The sequence below is a fragment of the Lynx canadensis genome, chromosome A2, assembly GCF_007474595.2.
Source record: "Lynx canadensis isolate LIC74 chromosome A2, mLynCan4.pri.v2, whole genome shotgun sequence".
NCBI lineage: Eukaryota > Metazoa > Chordata > Mammalia > Carnivora > Felidae > Lynx > Lynx canadensis.
This window is the reverse complement of record NC_044304.2, coordinates 36,173,197-36,197,164: the sequence shown is the minus strand read 5'-3', so window position 1 is coordinate 36,197,164 and position 23,968 is coordinate 36,173,197. Positions and strand designations below refer to the sequence as shown.

General features: G+C 41.6%; 1 protein-coding gene across 1 annotated transcript; it reads left to right on the top strand.

The window, feature by feature from the left end:
• The first annotated feature begins 8,272 nt into the window (after nucleotides 1-8,272).
• Nucleotides 8,273-21,977, top strand: LMOD3 (leiomodin 3). The gene is made up of 4 exons (XM_030307215.1): nucleotides 8,273-8,398; nucleotides 8,857-9,180; nucleotides 12,017-13,417; nucleotides 21,625-21,977. The coding sequence occupies exons 2-4, from the start codon at nucleotides 8,887-8,889 to the stop codon at nucleotides 21,649-21,651; spliced, it is 1,722 nt and encodes a 573-aa protein (XP_030163075.1). The 5' UTR covers nucleotides 8,273-8,398; nucleotides 8,857-8,886; the 3' UTR covers nucleotides 21,652-21,977.
• Nucleotides 21,978-23,968: the final 1,991 nt, after the last annotated feature.

Genomic DNA, 23,968 nt, shown 5'->3' with positions numbered 1-23,968 from the left:
AGTTGTAAGGATCTTTCAAAATAAAATATGCTACCTAAATGTATTGCACTATTCTTAATTTTTGTTACTTTGGGAAAGTACACGTAACATAAAATTTACCAGATTAGCCATTTTAAGTATATCGTTCAGTGGCATTACGTACAGTCACAATGTGGCACAATCACCCTTGCTTGGTGAATGTACATGAATGCGTGAATGTACTTCAATCTGCATTGTGAGTCTGCAGCTTGATTGGAGAAATCTTTTTACGGCAAAATGTGTTGTAGACATCTATCAAGAAATCTTAAGCCTGGGGCCCCTGGGTGGCTTAGTGGGTCAAGTGACTGATTCTTGGTTTTGGCTCAGGTCATGATCTCAGGGTCACGAGACTGAGTCCTACACAGGCTGTGGTGGGCATACAGCCTGCTTAAGATTCTGTCTCTCTCCCTCTACTGCTTGCACTCTCTCTCACTCTAAAAAACAAAACAACCCAAAAGAAATCTTGAGCTTGCTCTCAGTTTTTAATTTTTTTTTTTTTGTTTTAGTAACTCTGCCTTTGAGAATGTGGACTTTAATCAAAGGAGTTGGGGAATGTCATGTTGGTAAAGCATCCAAAAAGAAAATCTCGACATTGCCTGTTGCATTTACACATGCCATAGAAAAGTATGAATGGGTTGTTTTAAAAGACACTGATGATTGAAGGGTTAAAGTATTTTGTTCTGCATGTCTGATCAGACCTGCATTTATTTTTTCCCTGTTTTAGCAGGATACTCATGGCCCAAATTAGAAGACTAAGGCAGTTGTTCTGAAACTGACTTAAAGATTATCTGGGGTTATTCCCTGTGTTTAAAATGTAAACGCAGCATTTATTTGTTATTCTGGAAATGTGAAAAAGGCTGGATCAAAAAATGAAACATGGGCACCAGGGGGGCTCAGACAGTTAAGCTTCCGACTCTTGATTTCAGCTCATGTCATGATCTCACAGTTCCCGGGATTGAGTCAGCACAGAGTCGGCTTGGGATTCTCTCTCCCTCTGTCTCTGCCCCTCTCCTGCTCAAGTGCATGTGTGCTCTAGCATGTGTGCACTCTATCTCTGTCTCAAAAATAGATATTTTTTAAAAAATGAAACAAAGTAAAAAGCATTGGTAATGCTTCCCCTTGGAGTTGGAACATTTTAAAGAATTTTTTTCCGGCCTGTTTTCCTATGGAAACATGTATATCCTGTTTTCTTTATTTTATGTGACCTGGTTAGATCAACATGTCACAAAATGAATTCTGAGGAACATTACTCTTATAATATGTCCTGTGTTACAAAGTTTTTTGTGGTCATCAGTTCAGAAAAGACAAATACCTTCTCAGTCGAGAGATTCACAATTACCATTAAGGAACAACTTTGGGGCTAAGTAATCTCTCTAGCTTTCTTTAACCCAGCCTTCTCCAGACCAATTTGATCCAGGAAATCTTACAAAGTCAACATTCTGAATAAGTGTTTGGGTTGATGATGATAGCACTGCCGTTGATGGTTATATGACTTGGAATGGACCAGTGGTCGCCATTTTTAATTTGCACCAACAAGCAGAACAATTGCTGTCTGTGCTGTGTGACTGCAGTCTACCATGAGATGTCACTTCTGCGGGACTGAATAAGGAAGTAACAGAGTACCAGAGGACACATTGCTTAAGAGCCCCGAGTTGAGAGGCAGTCAGTCTTTAGCTCAAGTGCCTATGCCTCGGTTTCAATATTCGTAAAATGAGATTCACAAAAGTATCCATCTTGCAGTATTAGTAGGAATCATGTCCTCACACCCTTCAGAGATAGAATTAAGTCATCACTGAAATTAAACCGAAATCCGATGAATTTAATTTCACAATTTTGAGATGGCTTATAAAAACAATTAAGATAAAATAGTAAATACCCTCCCGTCACTCGAGCAACTCTGGGGCCTGGTAAAAAGCAAGGCAGGCTGGGTATTTTGGCTGTAGAGAAACAAGGGCCTCCCAAATCTGAGTCCATCCTGAGGCAATGCAACCGTGGGTCAGGGCAATTTGAGGAGAGAGCCAGCCATTTATTTCGCACTCGCAAAATCTTCAGGCGATTTGCAGCCAGCGAGCAGAATGTTGGCAATCCAGATGAAATTGCACAAGAGATTAGCATGCCACAAACAGGACAGAACTGATTTATTTAGTAACATTTGGAAACCATTTATAGAAGTCAGGTTCATTGACACCTAGGGCCTGGGGCTGTGGGAGGATGCGCCTTATCCACGGTGTTCCCCATCCCCAATGAATGTGGGATGGAAAAATAAATGGATCAGAGGAAGTGCTTCCTCTTACCATCAGGACTTTTCATAAATGTAGCCAGCTTTACATCTTTCTTTTTTTTTTAATTTTTTAATATTTTCATTTATTTTTGAGAGAGGGAGAGAGAGCAAGAGAGCAAGCACAAACAGGGAAGGACAGAGAGAGAGAGGGAGACACAGAATCCAAAGCAGGCTCCAGGCTCTGAGCTGTCAGCACAGAGCCATGCGGGGCTTGAACCCACAAACAGTGAGATCCATTGTCAGACACTTAACTAAGCCATCCCGACACCCCTACATCTTTCTTTTACATGTATTCTATATACTGTTTGGAAAGAATAAAATTGAAAGCCATTTATTTCTCAGTCTTGAACAATATTTCTTAGGGATTGGGCACTTTCTAGGCAGAAAAAAAAATCCATACAATTTATTTGTGAAAATGTAATCATAACTAATGTTAAGTGTTTACCACGGATTGTGTCTTTCAGGTTTTTCAAAAATCCTAAAGTAGGTACCTTATATTATCCCACTTTTACAGATGAAATAACTGAAGCACAGTGGCCCCTGGGTGGCTCAGTTGGTTAAGCATCCCACTTCCGCTCAGGTCATGATCTCATGGCTCGTGAGTTCGAGCCCCGCATCGGGCTCTGTGCTGACAGCTCGGAGCCTGGATCCTGCTTCACATTCTGTGTCTCCCTCTCTCTCTGCCCCTCCCCCACTTGTGCGCGCGTGCTCTCTCTCTCTCTCTCTCTCCAATAAATAAAAAACATTAAAAAAAAGAGAAAAAAAACTGAAGCATAGAGCCAACATGACTAGTGTAAGTGAGGAAAAAAATATTTTCTTCCTACTTTCAAGGTTCTCCAGCTACAACCTTGTAAACTGACAAAAGACAGATTAACAAAAGAAAAGCATACAAATGTACTGAATATAAGTTTTACATGACGAGCCTACAAACGGAAATGAAGACCCCAAGAAACATTAAACCTGAGTGATTTTATGTTAAGTTTAATGAAGAGTAGAAAATGATGGAAAAACATCACCCGACAAAAGGATATGAGCTCAAGGTAGTAAACTGGGGGAAATCTAGCAAGTCTTGTCACCTTGGATTCCTCTTGGAGTCCTTCTGTCTTCTGAGAGAAGGGTGCTCCTTCCTTTTGGGTAAAGGGAGATCACCTCTCATGGGAGGGACTTCTGACCTGTTGGGGGCAGGGAGGAGGTCAGAGAGTCCCTCCTACCCCTGCCTTTTCGCAAGCACCTTCAGGTTAAACTATTCCATATTCCCAGGTGCTGTGTTTTGGGGTAGTGCGTTGTGAACTTCACCGAATGCAGTTCCTTAAGCTCTCTGAGCCTGATCTGTAAAATGGGTGGCTTGCAGTAGCACCGTGATTCCCAGGCTTATTGACACATCACATTCACCTGGAGAGCTTTCAAAAAATACAGATTCCTGAACCCAAACCAGAGAAGTCTGAATCAGTAGCTTCTCTGCGGTTAATAACCGCAGTTAATAACCTCTGCCAGAGATTCTGATCTCCGATGCCCTACCTGACGATCAAACTGAGTTGTGGCACAGCTGACTGCTCGCTTTTGGTATGGTGGTTGGATTCTGATGTGAGAAGCTGCTGAGGTGGCAGCCGGGCCACATCATTAAGAGAAAGCACGGCTAAATCATCTGTGTGTCAAATGAGGCTAATTACACCAGCGAAACCCTCTCAGTCAGCATGTGAGTAAAATGCACACTGGAAGCAGCTGGGAAAGATGTACTCACTTCCTAAACTCATTCAGCGAGACTGAAGGTAGCTGAAACAGTACCCTTTACAGCACTTCCTAAATCTGCTTTTGATCATCAAAAACGTTCGGTCACCAGAACGGAATTTCCATCTGAGAGCTTATAAGCCACAATTCCAGATCGTTTTCCTTGGGAGAGCTTTATATTTACATGCAGATGGTGTTTTTCTATTTTCCTTATACACAATCCCATCTAAAAGCCCTTTGCTTTCTGTAAAAGCAACAAGATGTTTTAAAGCCCTTTTGTTTATTGCCATTAATATAATGGTTTCTGTCATGGAAATGGTTTATAAAATGGATTAAACTTATAATTGCCTTTGTTTTTCTTTAAATGTTTCTGTGGTGATCCATGAAAAATGAGACTAGTAATGTTTAACACTTGTTGAGGGCTTGCTCTGTACCATGGACAATCCTACTTAATTTATGTATCCATGTTTAATCTCATTTGGTTCTCCCAATAATTGCATATGGTAACTATTTTCAGATCCTTCATGTTTATTTATTTATTTTGAGAGAGACAGAGAGTGAGAGCACACAAGCGAGCAGAAGGGAAGGGCAGAGAGAGAGAGGAGAGAGAGAGGAGAGAGAGAATCCCAAGCAGGCTCTGTGCCATCAGCTCAGAGCCCCATGCTGGGCTTGATCTCATGGACCGCGAGATCATGACCTGAGCCAAAACCAAGAGTTGGAACTCAACCAACTGAGCCACCCAGATGCCCCTCAGATCCTTTTTATATGATGAGGCACTTGGGCTAAGTTGTCCAAGAGCACGTCGTTACTAAAGAGTTCAGCTGGAATGTGAATCCAGCAGGCTGTTGCCAGATCTTCCTCTTTCATATTTAGACCAGTATTCCCCAAAGTATGCATTTTAGAAAGTTATTTGCACAGGATATTAATAAATGATGCTTGGGGTGGTAGCATGAATTAGGTTGGGAAATACTGGGCTAAACAAATTGGTTTATTTTGTGTGTGATTTCTCCGAGGCTTTAAAAACTCGGGTGCTGTACAAATCTCTAAAAGGCAAAAGCAGAATTTCACATTTCCCAAACTTCCTTGAGCACAAAACTCTTCTGGGTCAAGTGTCTTTAGACCACTGTCAAACTAAGTCTATGAAATAATGGTTTGCAAATCAGTTATGTGGAAGCTGGTCTACTTCCCTGCCCACTTAAGCTAAATGTATTGGTCCCTTTTATGGGGATGATAGGAAGACCTGCAGGCAAGAGGCCAACAGTTTGTTGCCACTATGTGCCTGTGTTCTTGACTTTACAAGTGATCATTCAAGTAAATTGGTAATACCTTTCTTGGGAGTAATATAGCCACGTCTATGAAAAGTTTCTCAACCTTGGGGTTTTCAAAATAAATCCCTGGGATAGGAAGAAAACATTAGAACATCCATTTAAAACTTCTCATGTTTGGGGCGCCTGGGTGGCGCAGTCGTTTAAGCGTCCGACTTCAGCCAGGTCACGATCTCGCGGTCTGGGAGTTCGAGCCCCGCGTCGGGCTCTGGGCTGATGGCTCGGAGCCTGGAGCCTGTTTCCGATTCTGTGTCTCCCTCTCTCTCTGCCCCTCCCCCGTTCATGCTCTGTCTCTCTCTGTCCCAAAAATAAATAAAAAACGTTGAAAAAAAAAATTTTTTTTAAATAAAACTTCTCATGTTTGCCTTTTTTGCATATGTTTTGTTAAATAGTTGTATATGTGTATATATGTATATGTCTGTGTACGTATATTATATACATGAAACATGCCAAAAATCAAGATTTAGAAATATTATAAATATATATATTTATATTTAAGAATATTTAATCAGGGGCGCCTGGGTGGCTCAGTCGGTTGAGCATCTGACTGCGGCTCAGGTCATGATCTCGCGGTCCATGGGTTCGAGCCCCGCATTGGGCTCTGTGCTGACTGCTCAGAGCCTGGAGCCTGTTTCCGATTCCGTGTCTCCCTCTCTCTCTGACCCTCCCCCGTTCGTGCTCTGTCTCTCTCTGTCTCAAAAATAAATAAACGTTAAAAAAATTTTTTTTTTTTTTTTAAAAAGAGGTTAGAGTGGGAGAGAGCCAAAGCATAAGAGACTCTTAAAAACTGAGAACAGGGGCGCCTGGGTGGCTCAGTCGGTTAAGCGTCCGACTTCAGCTCAGGTCACGATCTCATGGTCCGTGAGTTCGAGCCCTGTGTTGGGCTCTGGGCTGATGGCTCAGAGCCTGGAGCCTGCTTCCGATTCTGTGTCTCCCTCTCTCTCTGCCCCTCCCCCGTTCATGCTGTGTCTCTCTCTGTCTCAAAAATAAATAAACGTTAAAAAAAATTAAAAAAAAAACAACTGAGAACAAAATGAGGGTTGATGGCGGGGTGGGAGAGAGGGGAGGCTGGGTGATGGGTATTGAGGAGGGCACCTTTTGGGATGAGCACTGGGTGTTGTATGGAAACGAATTTGACAATAAACTTCATATATTGAAAAAAAATAAAAAAATAAAAAAACATTTTTTAAAGAATATTTTATCATATATATTATAAATCTAATATCTATAAATGATATATTAGAATAGTAATATATACAACTGGCAAATAATGGAATATATATATGTACTGGAGACAATTTGAAAAATTATTGAGCAGATCACTTAGTCATATGAAAGCCTTTCATCATATTCTTGGACCCAGCAATTTCATTTCTTAGAATGGATTCACCTTATCCTAAAGAAATAAACTTACATGTGTGTAATGATTTAACTATATGAGATGTTTACTAAAGAACTGTGCTGTGAGCATTGAAAACAGTCCAAACAGTGGTGCCTGGGTGGCTCAATTGGTTAAGTGCCCAACATAAGCTCGGGTCGTGATCTCATGATTCATGGGTTCCAGCCCTGCGCCAGGCTCTGTGCTGATAGCTCAGAGCCTGGAGCCTGTTTCAGATTCTGTGTGTGTGTCTCTCTCTGCTCCTCCCCTGCTTGTGCTTGCTCTCTCTCAAAAATAAATAAATAAACTTGAAAAAGAAAAGAAAACAGCCCAAATACTCAACAGGTGGGGATAGGTTACATAAAGTATGGTATATCCATATAAAAAGTCTTAACAGACTGCTATTCAAAATTATGGTGGCATCTGGGTGGTTCAGTCAGTTGAGCATCTGAGTCTTGATTTCGTCTCCGGTCATGATCCCAGGGTTGTGGGATTGAGCCTCCTGTTGGGCATGGAGCCTGCTTAAGATTCTCTCCCTCTGCCCCTCTCTCCCACTCCCATGAACTAAATACATAAATAGATAAATAAAGTAGTAATAGTAGTAGAAAAAATCCTATGGAAGAAATCCTGATTTTGTAGGTTAAAAACAAAAAGATGACAAAAGATTATTTAGTTCATATGCCTGGAAGAAAGGAGTGGGATGATGAACCAAAATATTAATAGTGGTAGCTCTTAGTGATGCCCTAAGGGGAAAATTTTATTTTCTTTATACTTCCCTGTGTCATCCTAACTTTTGTACAATAAATGCACAAATAAGCAACAAATAAGCATTAAAATAAGCCTTAAATGCTTGACTAAGGATTCCATTCATAAAGTCCCAAAGTTGGCAATTATAGAAGGGTATACAGTAGCAAAGTCTTTCCTAGCCCTGTCTCCCAGACAAGGAGCTCCTCTCTCCAAAAGTATGGAGGGTAATGGTTTCTTGTGTATCTTTCCAAGGATCTGTTATGGTGATAAAATGTGTATTTATGCATACTTTTTTTTTTACCCTTTATCATACAAATAACAGTATACAAAAGTTCTGTACTTTGCTATATTAAGTAAGTCTGTGCACCTGTCACTTCACCCACATCTACAGTCTATCTGTAGGATACAACTCCCAAGAGTGGAATTGCCGAGTCAAAAAAATGTGCATTTGTCATTTGGGTAACTATTGCCATATTGCCCTCTGAGATTTAAAAACAAAAAATCGTTTCATCGTTTCTTCCAGTACTGGAATGGTTTGGGTGTTGTTTTTGTTTTTTGTTTGCTTTGCTTTGTCTTTCATTTGTGATCCACTTTAATTTATCCCGGCTTGATGGATACTTAGTAAGAAAAACAAATCATGTAAAATATTAAACTCCTCACCTAGAGGTGGAAATTCAAGTGCTGGTTGCCCCCATCTGTTTGATCACAGGATCTAGATGCAAACAAGGACAGCTTGCGAAGGTTCAGCTTACGCAGGGAACGAGTAACACAGCCAGACCTCTCCTCTGCTGTGTGCAGGGTTGCATCCAGAGTCACACTGTAGCGAAGAGGGAAACCCTGAGAGCTCCCGTTCCACCTTCAAGTGAACTTTTCACTTCAACAGAACTCAAGTCGCCCGTTGGATCTTCCTTCCAAAATACTGTAAGTTGCTTTCATCCTCTAAATACAAAGAAGCGGTCTCACCCTGTGGGGTTGGGGTATGTGTTTATGGGCTGGCGTGCGTTTGGGTATGACCGTGTAAGAGCACACGGGAAGAGTGCTAATTTGATTCCTGTAGAGGTTGTCTAGACCAGTTACTCACTGGCAAACCTAAGCAGCTGCACTGAAATGTCAGATGGATTTGCACAGCTGACTCAAGTTGCCAAAATGAGAGTGGCAAAGTAGTTCCATAAACTGACCCTATCCAGTCAAGCCCTGCTTAATATAGATACGGCATAAGCTTAGCTCCAGTCACCCCTAGCTGCTCAGCACACGCTGCTGGGATTCTCAGGGGGGAAAAAAATCTCTCAAAGCAGCGTTAACCTGGATTGCTTGTTCACTGGGGGAACTCCTTGAGAGTCGATGATTTTGAGAGTCTTTGGTTATTTCTCCTTCTCTAGTAACACAGAGAAATATCAAGAAAAACAATCATGTCAGAACACAGCAGGAATTCAGATCAAGAGGAACTGTTTGATGAGGAGATTGATGAAGATGAAATCTTGGCCAACTTGTCCCCTGAAGAGCTAAAGAAACTGCAGTCGGAAATGGAAGTCATGGCCCCTGACCCCAGGCTTCCTGTGGGAATGATTCAGAAGGATCAGACCGACAAGCCACCCACGGGAAACTTTGACCATAAATCTCTTATGGATTATATGTATTGGCAAAAGGCATCGAGACGCATGCTGGAAGACGAACGTGTCCCTGTCACCTTTGTGCCATCCCAGGTAACCAGGGATTTGTGTACAACAGAGAAACGGCTGCCTGGGCCTGAGCGACAGGTGTCCGTGTTGCAACTGTCATTTCTCAAGACTCCATGGTTTTCTCTTGTTGTGTTGCCTCTTCTAGGTTAAATCCATAATGTTTAATCAGATGCCAGATTGAAACTTCCTGAAACACTTACATGGTAGAATTGGGAAGAAAAAGTGGTAATTGCTTGTCAATGTCTCTTTTAAAAAATTACTATGGGGTTCACCGTGTAGGAAAGCCTGTATTCTGCAGACATGGTACTTAATGAATTAACTCATAACCCAGAAGCATTTGTCCTTGACTCCTTTTTTTTTTTTTTTTTTTTTTTTTGGCTCACAAGCTGTTTTAAGAAGCTGATGAAAACTCTGTACCCCTCCTTCTGCATATGCATCCATATGCAGTATTTCACGTACAGCGGCCAAGGTCTTAAACCCCTCTGAAGACCCACCACACATCTTACAGTTAACCAAGTTACATAACTAAAAATTCAATATTAACACAGCTTATTGGCTATCAGTAATAAGTTTAGAGACTGATAGCTATGAAAGAGTTGTTTTAAGGATGGTTCTTTCTTAAATATGTTTTTTATATGAAAACTAGAATTTATGGTTGAATCTATGAGACGATTGTGTATTGGCATACTTTTTTAAATGTTCCACTTACAAATGACATAGAAAGAAGAAGACAGAGATCCCCGCAGGTAAAATCTCTTTTGGTTATGCCTGCTTATATAGATATCTTGTCTCATTGCTCTTATGCAGGCTGTAATTAAGGAAAGTTAAAAACTATCTTCATGGTTAGGAGAGTTTAAACATGTACTAAACTTAAGAAAATAAATTGCTTGCTTGATCAGATTCCAGTTTCAGGTATCATCTCCAGATATTTTACAACTGGACTAGAAGACAATTGTATATGAATGTGAATTTCAGAAAAAGAAAAATAATTGAGTACTTTGAACACTTTGTTCCCTTGGTATAATTTAAACAGCTTGATGATTGGCTCCCCCTCCTGGGACAGATGAGAAATGCAGTGGTGAAGGCTTTAGGTGGTTTTAGGATAACTGTTGTCAGTTGTGACTTCCAACCTACAATGTTAGAAGCGATGAGAAAGTTACTGCTTGAAAATGCTACATGAGCTTTTGAAATGACACCAACGAGTTACACATGTGGTATAGGAAAGCACCCTGATTGTTGGGCAAGAATCTAATAAACGTTATTGATTAAAGGCTGCCATTTTCTTTTCTACATTAAGCAATTGTTGCTAAATATCTAAATAATCCTGCCCTCTTTTGTAGCTGGCTCTGCCTCTAGATACTTTGTTTCAAAAGAAACTGACTAGCAAGCCTGTCCTTGGAGTTGCCAGGGCAGTTACAGAGCTGAGGAGACCAAAAAAGAAAAACAAAAAACAAAAAACCCAAGTCTAGGTCTTTGATATATTTCAAAATACCAAGGTGCTCTCATTTTCCCCACAATATGTTACATTTTCAGGATAAGTATCGTGATGTACACATTATATTAGGTTAGCAAGAATTTAAGGAATGCAAATTTTGTTGAAGGCAATAAGTAAGTTATTCTGTAACCCGGGACTATGAGTACAAAAATGCCTATTCAGCTATATATAAAACCAAGAGTTCAATGTATTGATAGATAAGCCTGTGAGGTTTTCACAGCAAATCATTTTTGGGTCACTTCCAGAATTGAATACCATTTTAAAAAACAATACAGAATCTGAAAACAAAATTAGGTTTCAGTTTAATATATGGGATGAGATAAACACAACCGAAAAAAATGTGTGTTTGTGTGCGTAGTATGGCTATAAAAATTCATCTTTATTTAGGTTATATTTGCTTACAAAATGAGTATGCATACTTTGTTTTAAAAAGGAAACCACTCAAACACTTGAGAATTATAGAATGTGAAAAGTAAAAATCCCCCAAATGCTTCCCTTCCCCAGTTATCTTTTTTAAAATTTTTTTAATGTTTATTTATTTTTGAGAGAGACAGAGACAGAGTGTGAGTTGGGGAGGGGCAGAGAGAAAGGGAGACAGAGTCTGGAGCAGGCTCCAGGCTCTGAGCTGTCAGCACAGAGCTTGACGCAGGGCTTGAACTCACAAACCACGAGATCATGACCTGAGCCAAAGTTGGACGCTTAACCAACTGAGACACCCATGTGTCCCGTCCCCAGTTATCTTTTTCTTTTTCTTTTTTTTTTTTTTTAATATTTTATTGTTTGGGGCACCTGGGTGGCTCAGCTGGTTAGGTGTCCGACATTAGCTCAGGTCATGATCTCCCAGGTCATGGGTTCGAGCCCCACATCAGGCTCTGTGCAGACAGCTCAGAGCCTGGAGCCTGCTTCAGATTCTGTGTCTCCCTCTCTCTCTGCCCCTCCCCTGCTAGTGCTCTTTCTTTTTCAAAAACAAAATAAAAACATTAAAAAAATATTTTATTGTTTAAGTAATCTCTACATCCAATGTGGGGCTCGAACTCACAACTCTGAGGTCAGGAGTCCTGTACCCTCCCCCCTCCCTTGATGAACCAGCCAGGTGCTCTTCCCTTCCCAGTTAGCTCTCTTTCTAAGAGATAACTACTAATTTGGTAAACATTACAAGAGACTTTTTTCCCCAATATTTTATAAACTTGGTATGTTGTATATGTGTTTATATACATATACACATATAAATGGAAAGCTATACATACAGTTCCTTTTTTGTTTCCCCACTTCATAATAAACCTTTTTCTTATTTCTGGTAGCTACTGCTCTGCTTCATATCTCTCCACTGCCCTGTGTTCTAACCCTGCTAAAACTCTCTTTTAGGTGGGCACTCAAGAGCAACATGAAGAAAGAGGCACAGGTAATAGACACGTGTCCCACTATTTAAAAGAAAAGCTCAACAATGAAATCACAGCCAATAAAAGAGAATCGAAAGGCAGCGACGACGTCCAAGAACCAGATGAGGAGGATGGAGATGAAGATGATGAAGATGATGAAGATGATGAGGAGGATGAGGAGGATGAGGATGATGAGGATGAAGATGATGAGGATGGAGATGGCAGGGAAGATAAAAAGCCACAAAGAGGAGAGGAAGGTGAGGGAAAGGAGCAAATCAGAAACGGCGAGAGCAGCCCCCCACAAGTAGCTAAGAAAGCATTCGAAGAACAGAAAGATAGGCCAGAGGTCCAAGAAAAGAGCGAGAAGAAAGTATCAAAATTAGATCCTAAGAAGTTAGCTCTAGACACCAGTTTTTTAAAGGTAAGTGCAAGGCCTTCAGGAAACCAGACGGACCTGGATGGGAGCTTGCGGAGAGTTAGACAGAATGATCCCGATATGAAGGAGCTCAATTTGAACAACATTGAAAACATCCCCAAGGAAATGTTACTGGACTTTGTCAACGCAATGAAGAAAAACAAACACGTCAAAACCTTCAGTTTAGCAAACGTGGGCGCCGATGAGAACATCGCGTTTGCCTTGGCTAACATGTTGCGGGAAAATAGGAGCATCACCACTCTCAACATCGAGTCCAACTTCATCACAGGTAAAGGAATTGTGGCCATCATGAGGTGTCTCCAGTTCAACGAGACGCTCACTGAACTTCGGTTTCACAATCAAAGGCACATGCTGGGCCACCATGCCGAAATGGAAATATCCAGACTGTTGAAGGCCAACACCACCCTCCTGAAGATGGGCTACCATTTTGAGCTCCCGGGCCCCAGAATGGTGGTAACCAACCTGCTCACCAGGAATCAGGATAAACAAAGGCAGAAAAGACAAGAGGAACAAAGACAACAGCAACTGAAAGAGCAGAGGAAGTTGATAGCCATGCTGGAGAACGGGTTGGGGCTACCTCCTGGAATGTGGGAGAAGTTGGGAGGACCCATGCCGGATGCCAGGATGCAGGAGTTCCTCCAACCTCCTCCTCAGCCTCCCAACCCCCAGGCAGTCCCCTTCAGTCGGCAGAACGAAATGATGAAGAAGCCATCACAGCCTCCGAAGTACAGGACAGACCCCGACTCCTTCCGGGTGGTGAAGCTGAAGAGAATCCAGCGCAAATCTCGGATGCCAGAGGCCAGAGAACCCCCCGAGAAAACCAACCTCAAAGACGTCATCAGAACACTGAAGCCAGTGCCGAGAAATAGGCCGCCCCCGTTGGTGGAAATCACTCCCAGAGACCAGCTCTTGAATGACATTCGTCACAGCAATGTCGCCTACCTTAAACCCGTAAGTAGAGGGAAAGAGGAATGGGGAGCAAGCACCAGCCAGTGTATCCCACCTCTATTCCCTGCTCGTTTTTGTTTTTGTTTTTAAGGTTGGTTTATTTTTGAGAGAGAGACAGAGTGTGAGTAGGGGAGGGGAGGGGCAGGGAGAGAGGGAGACGCAGAATCCGAAGCAGGCTCCAGGCTCTGAGCTGCCAGCACATAGCCCAATGTGGGGCTCGAACTCATGAAACATGAGATCATGACCTGAGCCAAAGTCAAACACTTAACCGACTGAGCCACCCAGGCTCCCCTCCCTGCTTGTTTAAATGCAAGGACATTCTCATAAGTGTGACTAACTGGAAGAAGCCCATCAACATTACCAGGGGACCTAAATTACTCGTTGTCCTCTTGGGCATACATACACCTGTACACCTTAGTAATAATAATACTAACAGCTAACATTTATTAGGTACTTACTGTGGGCCAGATTGATGATATGAATTATCTTATAGGGCTAGCAACCCTATAAGGTGTTATTAGTCTCCACATGTTATTAAAAAGAAACTGAGGCTTAGAGAAGTTAAATGACAAGTATAGGAGATACAGGTAGAAAGTGGTAGAATTGACTCGGACGCTCAGTTCCAAGTTGAGGATCAAGCTTTTATTTGCCCCAGCCCTAAAGTGGACCTTCAGAGATCTTGAGGAACCTGTTGCAGGAATAAGTAAGAACGAAGCCTAAATCAGGCCCCTTATTTGTAAATAACTGAGGGCTTCCAAAATGTTTAAAGATAGTTGGTACTTTTTTAGTAGATGAAGAGAGACTACGTACAATTGCATTCATATATTCTTCACTTTTTAGACAGCCAGACAAATGGCAAACTTCAAGTTAGTGTCTCCATGAATTAATGGAGTTTTAACTACTATTTCAGTTTTAATATTTACAATGATTCACTATTGCTGCTGCTGATACATGAAAGTATTTTATTCCTTGCAGGTTAAGTTGAGGAAATAATTTTTTTTTGGTCATTACTATGATAGCATTTATGGAATCTGAAAGGTGTGTGTCCCAACGTCACAGGTAGCTGATAATTAACTGTATTATTTTTAAATTTTTCTTTTTTTTTTAACATTTGTTTATTTTTGAAGGAAAGAGGCAGAGTGTGGGTGGGGGAGGGGCAGAGAGAGAGGAAGACACAGAATCAGAAATGCACTCCAGGCTCTGAGCTGTCAGCGCAGAGCCCAACATGGGGCTCGAACTCACAAACTGTGAGATCATGACGTGAACTTAAGTCGTTCGCTTCACCGACTGAGCCACCCAGGTGCCCCAGTTTTAAATCCTAGTGTGTAACTCAGCCAGAATAGTCTGTACATGATTTCATCCTAGGGGGCCTCAATTTTTTCAAGATGTGTTCTACATATGTATGTTCCTTATTCCCATCTGCTAGTAATGCAGAATTGACAACATTCCATTCCTCCAAATCAAAGATGACTTTCCTCTGTGTGGTAGGATTCTGGTTCTTCCTAGGGCAGAAGCCAGGGTGAGAACACTAGAGGTCCCATGAGGTCAGGCAAGAGTTCTTTGCCTGCCCTTGGGTACTACATCAAGACTTGCTGCACCTGCTCCTCTCCCCGGCAGCCAGACCTCTGTAGGGGGTGGATTGGGCTGTTGTTTTGAGAGAAACTAGCTCTGTTACTGTGCAACCAATCATTGGTAAAGCATCTGGGAGCTGCCTGGGAGGCTGTACCATCAGAAAATAACAGTCTAAAAAGAGTGAAGGGAAGTCTTTTTACAATCTACATTAGAGGTGGCCTGTGGATTCAGAGTAGAAGAGATAAACAAGTTCCGATGATCATTTGACCCAATTCCCTGCCTTCCCAGGGAGTGTTGTAGTGAGCGAGTCTGCTTTTCCTAGAGTCTGTTTCATTCTGCCCATTCACTTATTCATTAATGCTACACATATTTACATAGTACTTTTTACATGTCAGGCACCATCCGAGGGGTCAGGAGTACTGTGGTGAATAAGACAGGTGCATTCTTGGCCTCATGGAGCTTAGGGTCTTGGTTTTGTAATTTCCATAGTCAGGACACTCTGCCTTTTGGTCAGCTGAAACCAATCCAACTCTGAGTTCAGATTCCAGAACAGAGGGCAATAAAATAAATTCCCAAGGATACTTATAAAAGTGCAATGCCCTGCTAAGTACTACATTTTCCCCTTTTGATCAATTCTAGGAAGTTACCAGTTTTAAGCTGTGTTTTGTTTTTTACGGTCCACTGAGAAGGAAACATGCTTCAAAGTAAACTCTGACGTGATTTTTGAATGATGCCCTTGCACATTGGCCTCTGCTTTGAAATGTCTTTTATCTGTTCCAACAGATTGGCAATTCCGCCTGCTTTCCGCTGCCTGGTTTGGCCAGCAATAGGTATCTCTTTGCATATATTTAAGATACAGAATGTCACGCAACTTCATCCACATAGTCCTGGAAAATGCTCTGCAGAAATGTGAAAATGCATCATTCCCCTGACAAACCTTCACTCCACTAATGTCCCTTTGCTCCCTGCTGATCAAATTTTGTGCTTTGCTACATGCACGATAAACCTCTGCTTTCATGATGAATCATAGCGTGATCTTAAAAGCTATTCTTGTTGTTTTGAAATCATTTTAGGCTTGCGGAAGTTCAAAAATAGTGCAAAGAACTGGTACATACCCATCACATTTTGTCAACTTTGACATTCTTCAAAAGCTACTCTATTTATTAAGTTTCATTTGGGTAATCTACACCCAATGTGGGGCTTGGGCCCATGACCTCGAGATCAAGAGTTGCTTGCTATCCCCACTGAGCCAGCCAAGCACACCCAAACAGTCTTTTGTTTAGACTAGGCTCCCCACCCAGTGTGGGGCTTGAACTCGCGACCCAGAGATCAAGAGTCGCATGCTCTACTAACCCAGCCAGCCCGTGTAGTTAATGGAAGCGCTAATAGGGTTCAAGGCCATGGTGTGTTCGTGCTTGCATGTGCAACCAGCTATTGTAAAACATCATGGCACACAAGACGCTTTCTGGTCTGGGGACTGTGGAAATGTCACTGAAAACGCCCCTGGTGATGGTATCACAAAATCTGAGCAGAAAGGGATCTTTTCAGCCAGCCAAAGGAGACATTACAGCATTCATTTTGGAGAGCTTAAACTAAAGGTTTTTAGGTTTTTCTCCCCACGCTTGCGCTGGTAGATAGAGATGCCCTCCAAACCCCTGGGTTTTCAAATAGGAGGTTAAGATTAAAGAATAATTTTGAAATGTGATTTTTTTTCCCCGTGTTCCTCACTGGAATCTTGAGTGTCCAAAAGCATATGTACAAATTATTTAGTATTATTATTTAGGAAACTTGAAAGGGAAAAACAAGACTAGCTCTTTTCCTCTCGTGGACTTGGAAATCCTCTTTTTGCATTTGCCAGAGGAGACCTCATCAAGTAGTCAGTTTGTATTTTTTAATCGTATTTTTTCATTTCAATGCCTATTCTGTCCCCATGCTTGCGTCTGGCCTGGGAACTTTGAAATGAAGTTGCTAGCAAAGAATAAAAGAAAACCTGTACACTTGCTCGGCTTAAATGCTACCTCCTCCAAGAAGCTGCCCATGTAATTCAGCTTAAGAGGAATGTATGGGGGCGCCTGGGTGGCGCAGTCGGTTAAGCGTCCGACTTCAGCCAGGTCACGATCTCGAGGTCTGGGAGTTCGAGCCCCGCGTCAGGCTCTGGGCTGATGGCTCAGAGCCTGGAGCCTGTTTCCGATTCTGTGTCTCCCTCTCTCTCTGCCCCTCCCCCGTTCATGCTCTGTCTCTCTCTGTCCCAAAAATAAATAAATGTTGAAAAAAAAAAAAGAGAGGAATTTATGTATTCTGTGGGCCAGGGATGGAGAACTGACAGATTGTCAGCCAAGGCTCCAGGCCTACATTGTTTGGCTTGAGTATTGTTGTACAAGATTTAAAATACCACGTAATAACATCGAGACATCTGGCACCCCTGGAAGCATCAGCTCTGGCCACAGTGGGCTCGCATTTGCATGTACTAATCAGGTGGATCTGGGATTGGCTTCTCCCTTGAGATAGATGATGGACTCTTGAGTCTTTCTGTCTCCACCATGCCTTACCGCCTAATACCTGGCCTGTTCCACTCATTTGCATGACTTAGTTGGCTCCAGTAGAGTTTTTTTAGGTTCTTCTCTTCTTGTTTTTAGCTGTGCTTTTAAACTCTCTGTCTTGTCTAGCAAAGTGAATTTATTCGATAATCACTAATTCCTTTCCCTATAAGTTAATAACTAGCCAGTGTGATACCAGCCCAAAACAAAGATGTTAGGCTTATACAGGCTTATCCTTCCCTGGCAAATGTATGATTTTTTTTTTTTTTCATCTTGAAAATTTTGTGGACTACTCACTGCCTACCATCCCAGATGGGTCTTTGTACTTCTCCCTGAAATAAAATTCCATCTGCGACAACAATTTAATTCACCGAGGCTACATGCATTTATATCTTACACAAGATTCAGTGCCAATCAGAAAAGGCGTTTTAACATTAACTCAGTTTCACTTTGGGCTCACCTATGTATTTCTGGATTGCTTCCACTCAATTGCCTAAAAACACAGCTAAATTTCTCCTTCGGAAAGACTTCAGTTTAATAATATCCTAAGCAGCCTTGCTTAGCCAAAAGTCTCCATGACGCATTGGCAGTTGTGATTATAAGATGCAACATTATAGACTCTTGAGTCTTTATCTTTATTTCTAGCCATTTCTTCTTTGCCTCATTAACAAGATCTTCTTTCTCTTTAGGATTTCTGGATTCTCTCCTTTCACAATTTTCTCCTTCCTATTTTTAATCTTTTCCCTTTGTTTCAATTGTCACATAATCTGGGACACTCCCTGGATTTCTCTTTCCCCTTAGATCACTGGGGTTTTCTTGACTACTTCGTTCAATTTGTCCCCAAGCCAACCTCTTGAGTTTAGATCTACTTGTGTTTCTGGTTCCCAGTGTTCCATGCTTTCTTCCTTCTCTCACGCGTTCAGGTCTAAAGCCCCAGCATTATCTTCAACAACTTTTTTTCCTGCCTTATTGTTTTGCTCCTTTAGAGGATATCTCTCTATAGGAAAAAGCTATGCCACATCTCAAACTCCCCTAGAAAGAGCATATGCTTACGGAATTACTTAGTCTAAGAGCTGCCATTTCCTAATACCTAGCGTAGAAAAGAATCTATGGTATACAACGTTTCTGAAGTCTGTGATAGTGATTTTAAATTTTAGCGTGCATCAGAATCACCTAGAAGGCTAAATACGGATTGCTGAGCCCACCTCTAGAATGCCCCATTCCATAGGTTTTAGATGGTGCCTGAGAATTTGCATTCCTGTCAACTTCCTTGGCGATGCCGATGCTACTTTTTTGGATGCCACACTTTGATGGTCACAACTCCGTGACCTCCACGACAAACCACATCTTTTAACAGTTCCCCTAAAGGAACTTCCTTCCTTGCCTCTATACCCTCTACTCAAATGACCTTTAATTCTATTTCTATCTGTTGAAATCTATCCCAACAGGCTTGACTCAAATACGACTTCTTACAACAAAAGAAACCAAACAAGTTACCAGTAGTGAATACTTTCCCTTTCTATTTCCATTATCCTTAATCTGCACCTTTCTTACTGAATCTCCCACATTCTGCTTCAGGTTCAGCCCTCTTAAGGGTACAGTGTAGGTCTCCTAGGGGACTGTGAATTCCTCAAACTAGCCTTTCCTCTTCTCTGTCCTGGATACCCACTAAGGTGTTGACTGAGAGCAGGAATTCACATCCACATGCCAAGTTAAATAACCCCTACTGATATGGATCTTCTCTTCCCGGCCCAGTCTCTGTGAGTATATGTATGTGTGTGCCTTATGTAATGCTCTCCACACATACTTTTCTTAAACTAGTTTTAACCAGCAAGTAAAGGGAGGAACAGGACCCCTAACAGTACCGCACACTGATTCTCATGTGTTTGTAAGTTTTAGGTATTTATAACAGCGAGGCTAGCTATCTTTTCCTTTACAGTTTCTGTCTTTTGTTCTGCTTAGAAATGGCTTCTTTTGGAGATTACTATGATACTTGCCCATCTTTTATTCCTGCATTTGTAGTTGATTTTTAAAAAATTTTCTAATGTTTATTTTTGAGGGAGAGAGAGAGAGCACGTGCACGCGTGAGATGGGGGGGGGGGGCGCAAAGAGAGAGGGAGACACAGATTCTGAAGTGGGCTCCAAGCTCTGAGCTGTCAGCACAGAGCTGACACAGGGCTTGAACCCATAGACGGCAAGATCATGCCCTGAGTCAAAGTCAGACACTTAACCGACTGAGCCACCCAGGTGCCCATGTAGTTTTTGGTTTTAAAAAAAGATTCCGTATTACAGATGAGTTAAAGGGTTAAATTTTAGAAGTAAATAGAGAGCAAAAGGCCTCCTTTGTTATTTCTTTTCCAAAGAGCTGACCAATGACAGCTAACCAATGACTCATTCTTTTTCACAGTGAATTGCCAACGTGGTCATATTTTAAATATATCAATATGTATCTGGGTTTACTCTGTTGGGCCAGTGCCACATTCTGCTTTTTAAAATATTTTTATTAATTTGGAACCCTCCCATGCATAACATTGTATAACATTATGTAAATAATAACATAATGTAAAGTGATTTTTTCCATTCAACAATACAAAGAACACACTGTTCTAGTTATTTGTTGCAACTTTGTAGTCACTTTAAATACTGGGCAGTGCATTTTCTGCTCACTGGTGTTTACTGTCGGTGTCTCCATGGTTGAGCCCTACCAAAGTGCTGTCACAACTGTCGCATCCTGAAAGTCTGACACCAGGAGGGAGAGGGCCAAAGCACATGGAGAACCCCTTGGTTTGAGGGCTGGGCAGGCAGCAGCAACCCATCAGTCTCCCCAGCAGGCAGGATGTTGGGAAATTTCCAGCCAAAGGTCATGGGCAGAGAACTGCCTGTAGGAGGGGCCATAGCAGATGGCCAAGATGGCTCATCATGCTGGCAGGTGGACATGGGGAATAGGAGGAGGAACATTCTTAGTCATTATTGTACAAACTCTGAGTGTCCTCTGGAAGGTACATGCATGCGAGGTAAGTCACCCTCCTAAGATGTAACACCACTTGAAACTGTTTAACAACTTGCCTTATATTTAAGTTGTTCCTATGAAGCAAAACTAAAATAGCAGTCAGACTTTGGCTCTCTTTTGTAATTTTTTTTTTTTTTTTGCCTTAGGGCTTCTCCCAGTGATGTTTTATTTTTAAAATTTAATTGAGCTTCAAATTAGAAATGCATTTCAAGAAGGAAAGACCAGTTTTTATTATTTTTTATTAAAAATTTTTAAATGTTATTTATTTTTGAGAGAGAGAGACAGAGACAGAGTGCCAGTGGCGTAGGGGCAGAGAGAGAGGGAGACACAGAATCTGAAGCAGGCTCCAGGCTCCAGGCTGTGAGCTGTCAGCACAGAGCCCGATGCAGGGCTTGAACCTGTGAACCGCAAGATCATGACCTGAGCCAAAGCCGGATGCCTAACTGACTGAGCCATCCAGGCGCCCCAGAAAGACCAGTTTTTAAAAGAATATATGTTTTATACTTTTGTGGTGGTATTTTTTTGTGTGTTTAAGGCTTGGGTACTGATATCAGGCAGATCTCGATTGAAATCCTGCTCTGTCACTAGCTGCGAGGCAAATTGTTTCTCCTCTCTGAGCCTGTTCCCTCCTTACAAGGCTATTGTATGATAGCCTTGCTTTTGAAGTGTTGATCTTGACTACTAGCTTGTATTATATCACTTCATCCTTGAAATAGCCTTGTCCGTTAGACACATACTGTTACTGTCGTTTACAGTGGAGAAAACTGATGTTTAGCACCACACAGCTAGGAGTGCCAGTATCAGGATTTGAACCAGGCGGATTCCAACATCTGCCCTTTTGTTTTTATAATATGCTTCACCATGTGCTTCAAGCCCTTAGATCAGTCCCTGGTATCAGTAAATGCCCACTGAATGGTGATTGTGGTTGTTACTGTTGTTTTGTTATAATGTGAGTGGCTCTCTGGCCCCAATTTCTCATCCATTCTGGAACTTTTCAGACACATAGTAAGTTTTTGTCATTTTTGCTGTAAAACTCTTGAATTTCCAAGATTAATTTTTTTTCCCTTTTCTTCAACTACTTCAACCCACAGGTGCAACTGCCAAAAGAGCTGGCATAAGTGGCAACAGAATCATCTGGAAGAGCAAGGATCTGAGATAATGACTCTTGTATCAGAGCTCGGAGACTCTTTGAGCAGCATACTTCTGGAGCCAGGTGGTGGAAGCGGGAACGGGCTGACATGTGATAGGAGCATTTTGTAAAGGCAGAGGCAAAATAGGGGCTGAAAAGGGAGGAGGAGATAAGAAAATTACTATTCTGGGACACCATTCTCTATGTCCAATCAGTTTGCGTGACTGAGATAAAAATGCAGTCACGCTTCCAGCAACAGAAGTTTCAAAGAGATTTTTGTTTTCGTAAACGTTTGTTTTGCTTTCTTCTGGAAAATAACAATAAATACTATAGAAGTGTTAAGTATTTCTCCCTCCATCTCCTGCTGTAATTCATTGCATGGTATCTTAAAGGGCACAAATCATGTTTCACTCTCTGGATATGTGAAGGGTGAATTGGGCTCCAGGACCTGCTGATGCTTTGAAATGGAAGAATGGTGAATGAGCTCTTCTCTGGAGAATCATGTGAGGATTTTCAGTCCCCAGCCCTGTTTAGCTTGCTCTCTTGGTCATTCCCCTGGTGGATCGTACTTCAGAAAGGGATGTGTGTGTGTTTATCTGTGAGGAGCAGAGCAGTTAAGGCACAGGACATGGAGAAAATAGTGTTTCCAGGGAAAAGTAATGGGAAAAACAAACCGTATATGTATATACACACATACATATACATATATACTCATACATGCATATACTTCCCTGTTCCCATATATAGAGGGAGAAAGGCAGAGAGCATGTTAGTTTTGTTTTGTTAAAAGTTTTGTATGAATAATTATTGACAAATTTTTAATTTTAGCTAATATATATAAAACATATACATATATACTCACACATATATGTGTTTAGTCTATGCATCTAATTTGATCTTGTTGCTCTCCTCAAAAATCTTCTAAAGGAAATTTGCTACAGGGTTAGCTTTTAATTTCTTACTGTATTAGTCAAGGCCCTCCACTGTCTGTTTCCGATTTAGTCATATTTGCCACAGATTCTTTATGCTCCTCTTGATAAGACATCCTCATGCACAGCCTATGCCTTTGCTCTTGTTAGCCCTTCTGTAGAACACCTTCGAAACACTTCCCTCCTGCTCTCCATTACAAAAGGCCTACCCATCTTTAAAGATCAGGTCAGGTCATAATCCTCCATAAAAATCTTCCAGACAACTCCAAACCTAGTGTTCTTTCCTCTTTCCAAGTTCCTAGAGCCCTTAATTATCCATTCTAGTCACTAGATGCATAGAATCTGACTTCAAAACATTTTTTAATGTTTTTTTTTATTTTTTGAAGGTGGGGGGGGAGGGGCAGAGAGAGAGGGAGACACAGAACCCGAAGGATGCTCCAGGCTCTGAGCTGTCAGCACAGATCCCCATGCAGGGCTCAAACCCACCAACCATGAGATTGTTACCTGAGCTGAAGTCAGACCCTCAAACAACTGGGCCACCCAGGCACCCTTAGAATCTTTTATATAGAAGTGGCGTGAACATTAGAAATTAGAAAACCACACATTGATGCCTTTTCTCTCTTCTTTACCCAAGTGAATAGTTAGTTGTGCCTGCCTTTCTTCTCCTTTTATATAATCATAGGTGGTAGATAACAAGCAAAACAGGCTAGGAGAGAATAGGCCTAATTGGGAAAGTTAAAAAATACATTATTTAGAAGGACAGGCCATGGGAAAGAAATATGGTGTTTGCATTTTTTAAAGACAGTTTAGTGTGTGCAAAAGTATCCACATTTGAATAGCTGTAGTTTCAATCAGGTTTTACAATAGCCAATGGCTGAGAGGTTTTTTTCTCCAATGTTACTGTTTCTATAAAACATCCTTGCATGCAAAGCAGGTTAAGAAAGGGCTGCTGTAGGGGCGCCTGGGTGGCGCAGTCGGTTAAGCGTCCGACTTCAGCCAGGTCACGATCTCGCGGTCCGGGAGTTCGAGTCCCGCGTCAGGCTCTGGGCTGATGGCTTGGAGCCTGGAGCCTGTTTCCGATTCTGTGTCTCCCTCTCTCTCTGCCCCTCCCCCCGTTCATGCTCTGTCTCTCTCTGTCCCAAAAATAAATAAAAAAAAAAAAAAAAAAAAAAAAACGTTGAAAAAAAAAAAAAAAGAAAGGGCTGCTGTAAATAAAACTTTGTATCTAGCATATTTTACATCAAGAGGCTAAATGCTTTTGGGCAAAGTGCTCTAAACATGTTTAAAAGCTTACTGTTAGTAGTTGAAGCTCTTGAAAGCCCGGTTTGTATAGCCACAGTATTAATGAAGTCAGGAATTTCAACGAGTGCTAATAGT

Bases quoted from the DNA above. Each gene is read 5' to 3' on its own strand.
- LMOD3 (XM_030307215.1), top strand. From the start codon at position 8,887: ATGTCAGAACACAGCAGGAATTCAGATCAAGAGGAACTGTTTGATGAG. The intron at 9,181-12,016 runs GTAACCAGGGAT...ACTCTCTTTTAG, and splicing joins TCACCTTTGTGCCATCCCAG to GTGGGCACTCAAGAGCAACA. The intron at 13,418-21,624 runs GTAAGTAGAGGG...TTCAACCCACAG, and splicing joins ATGTCGCCTACCTTAAACCC to GTGCAACTGCCAAAAGAGCT.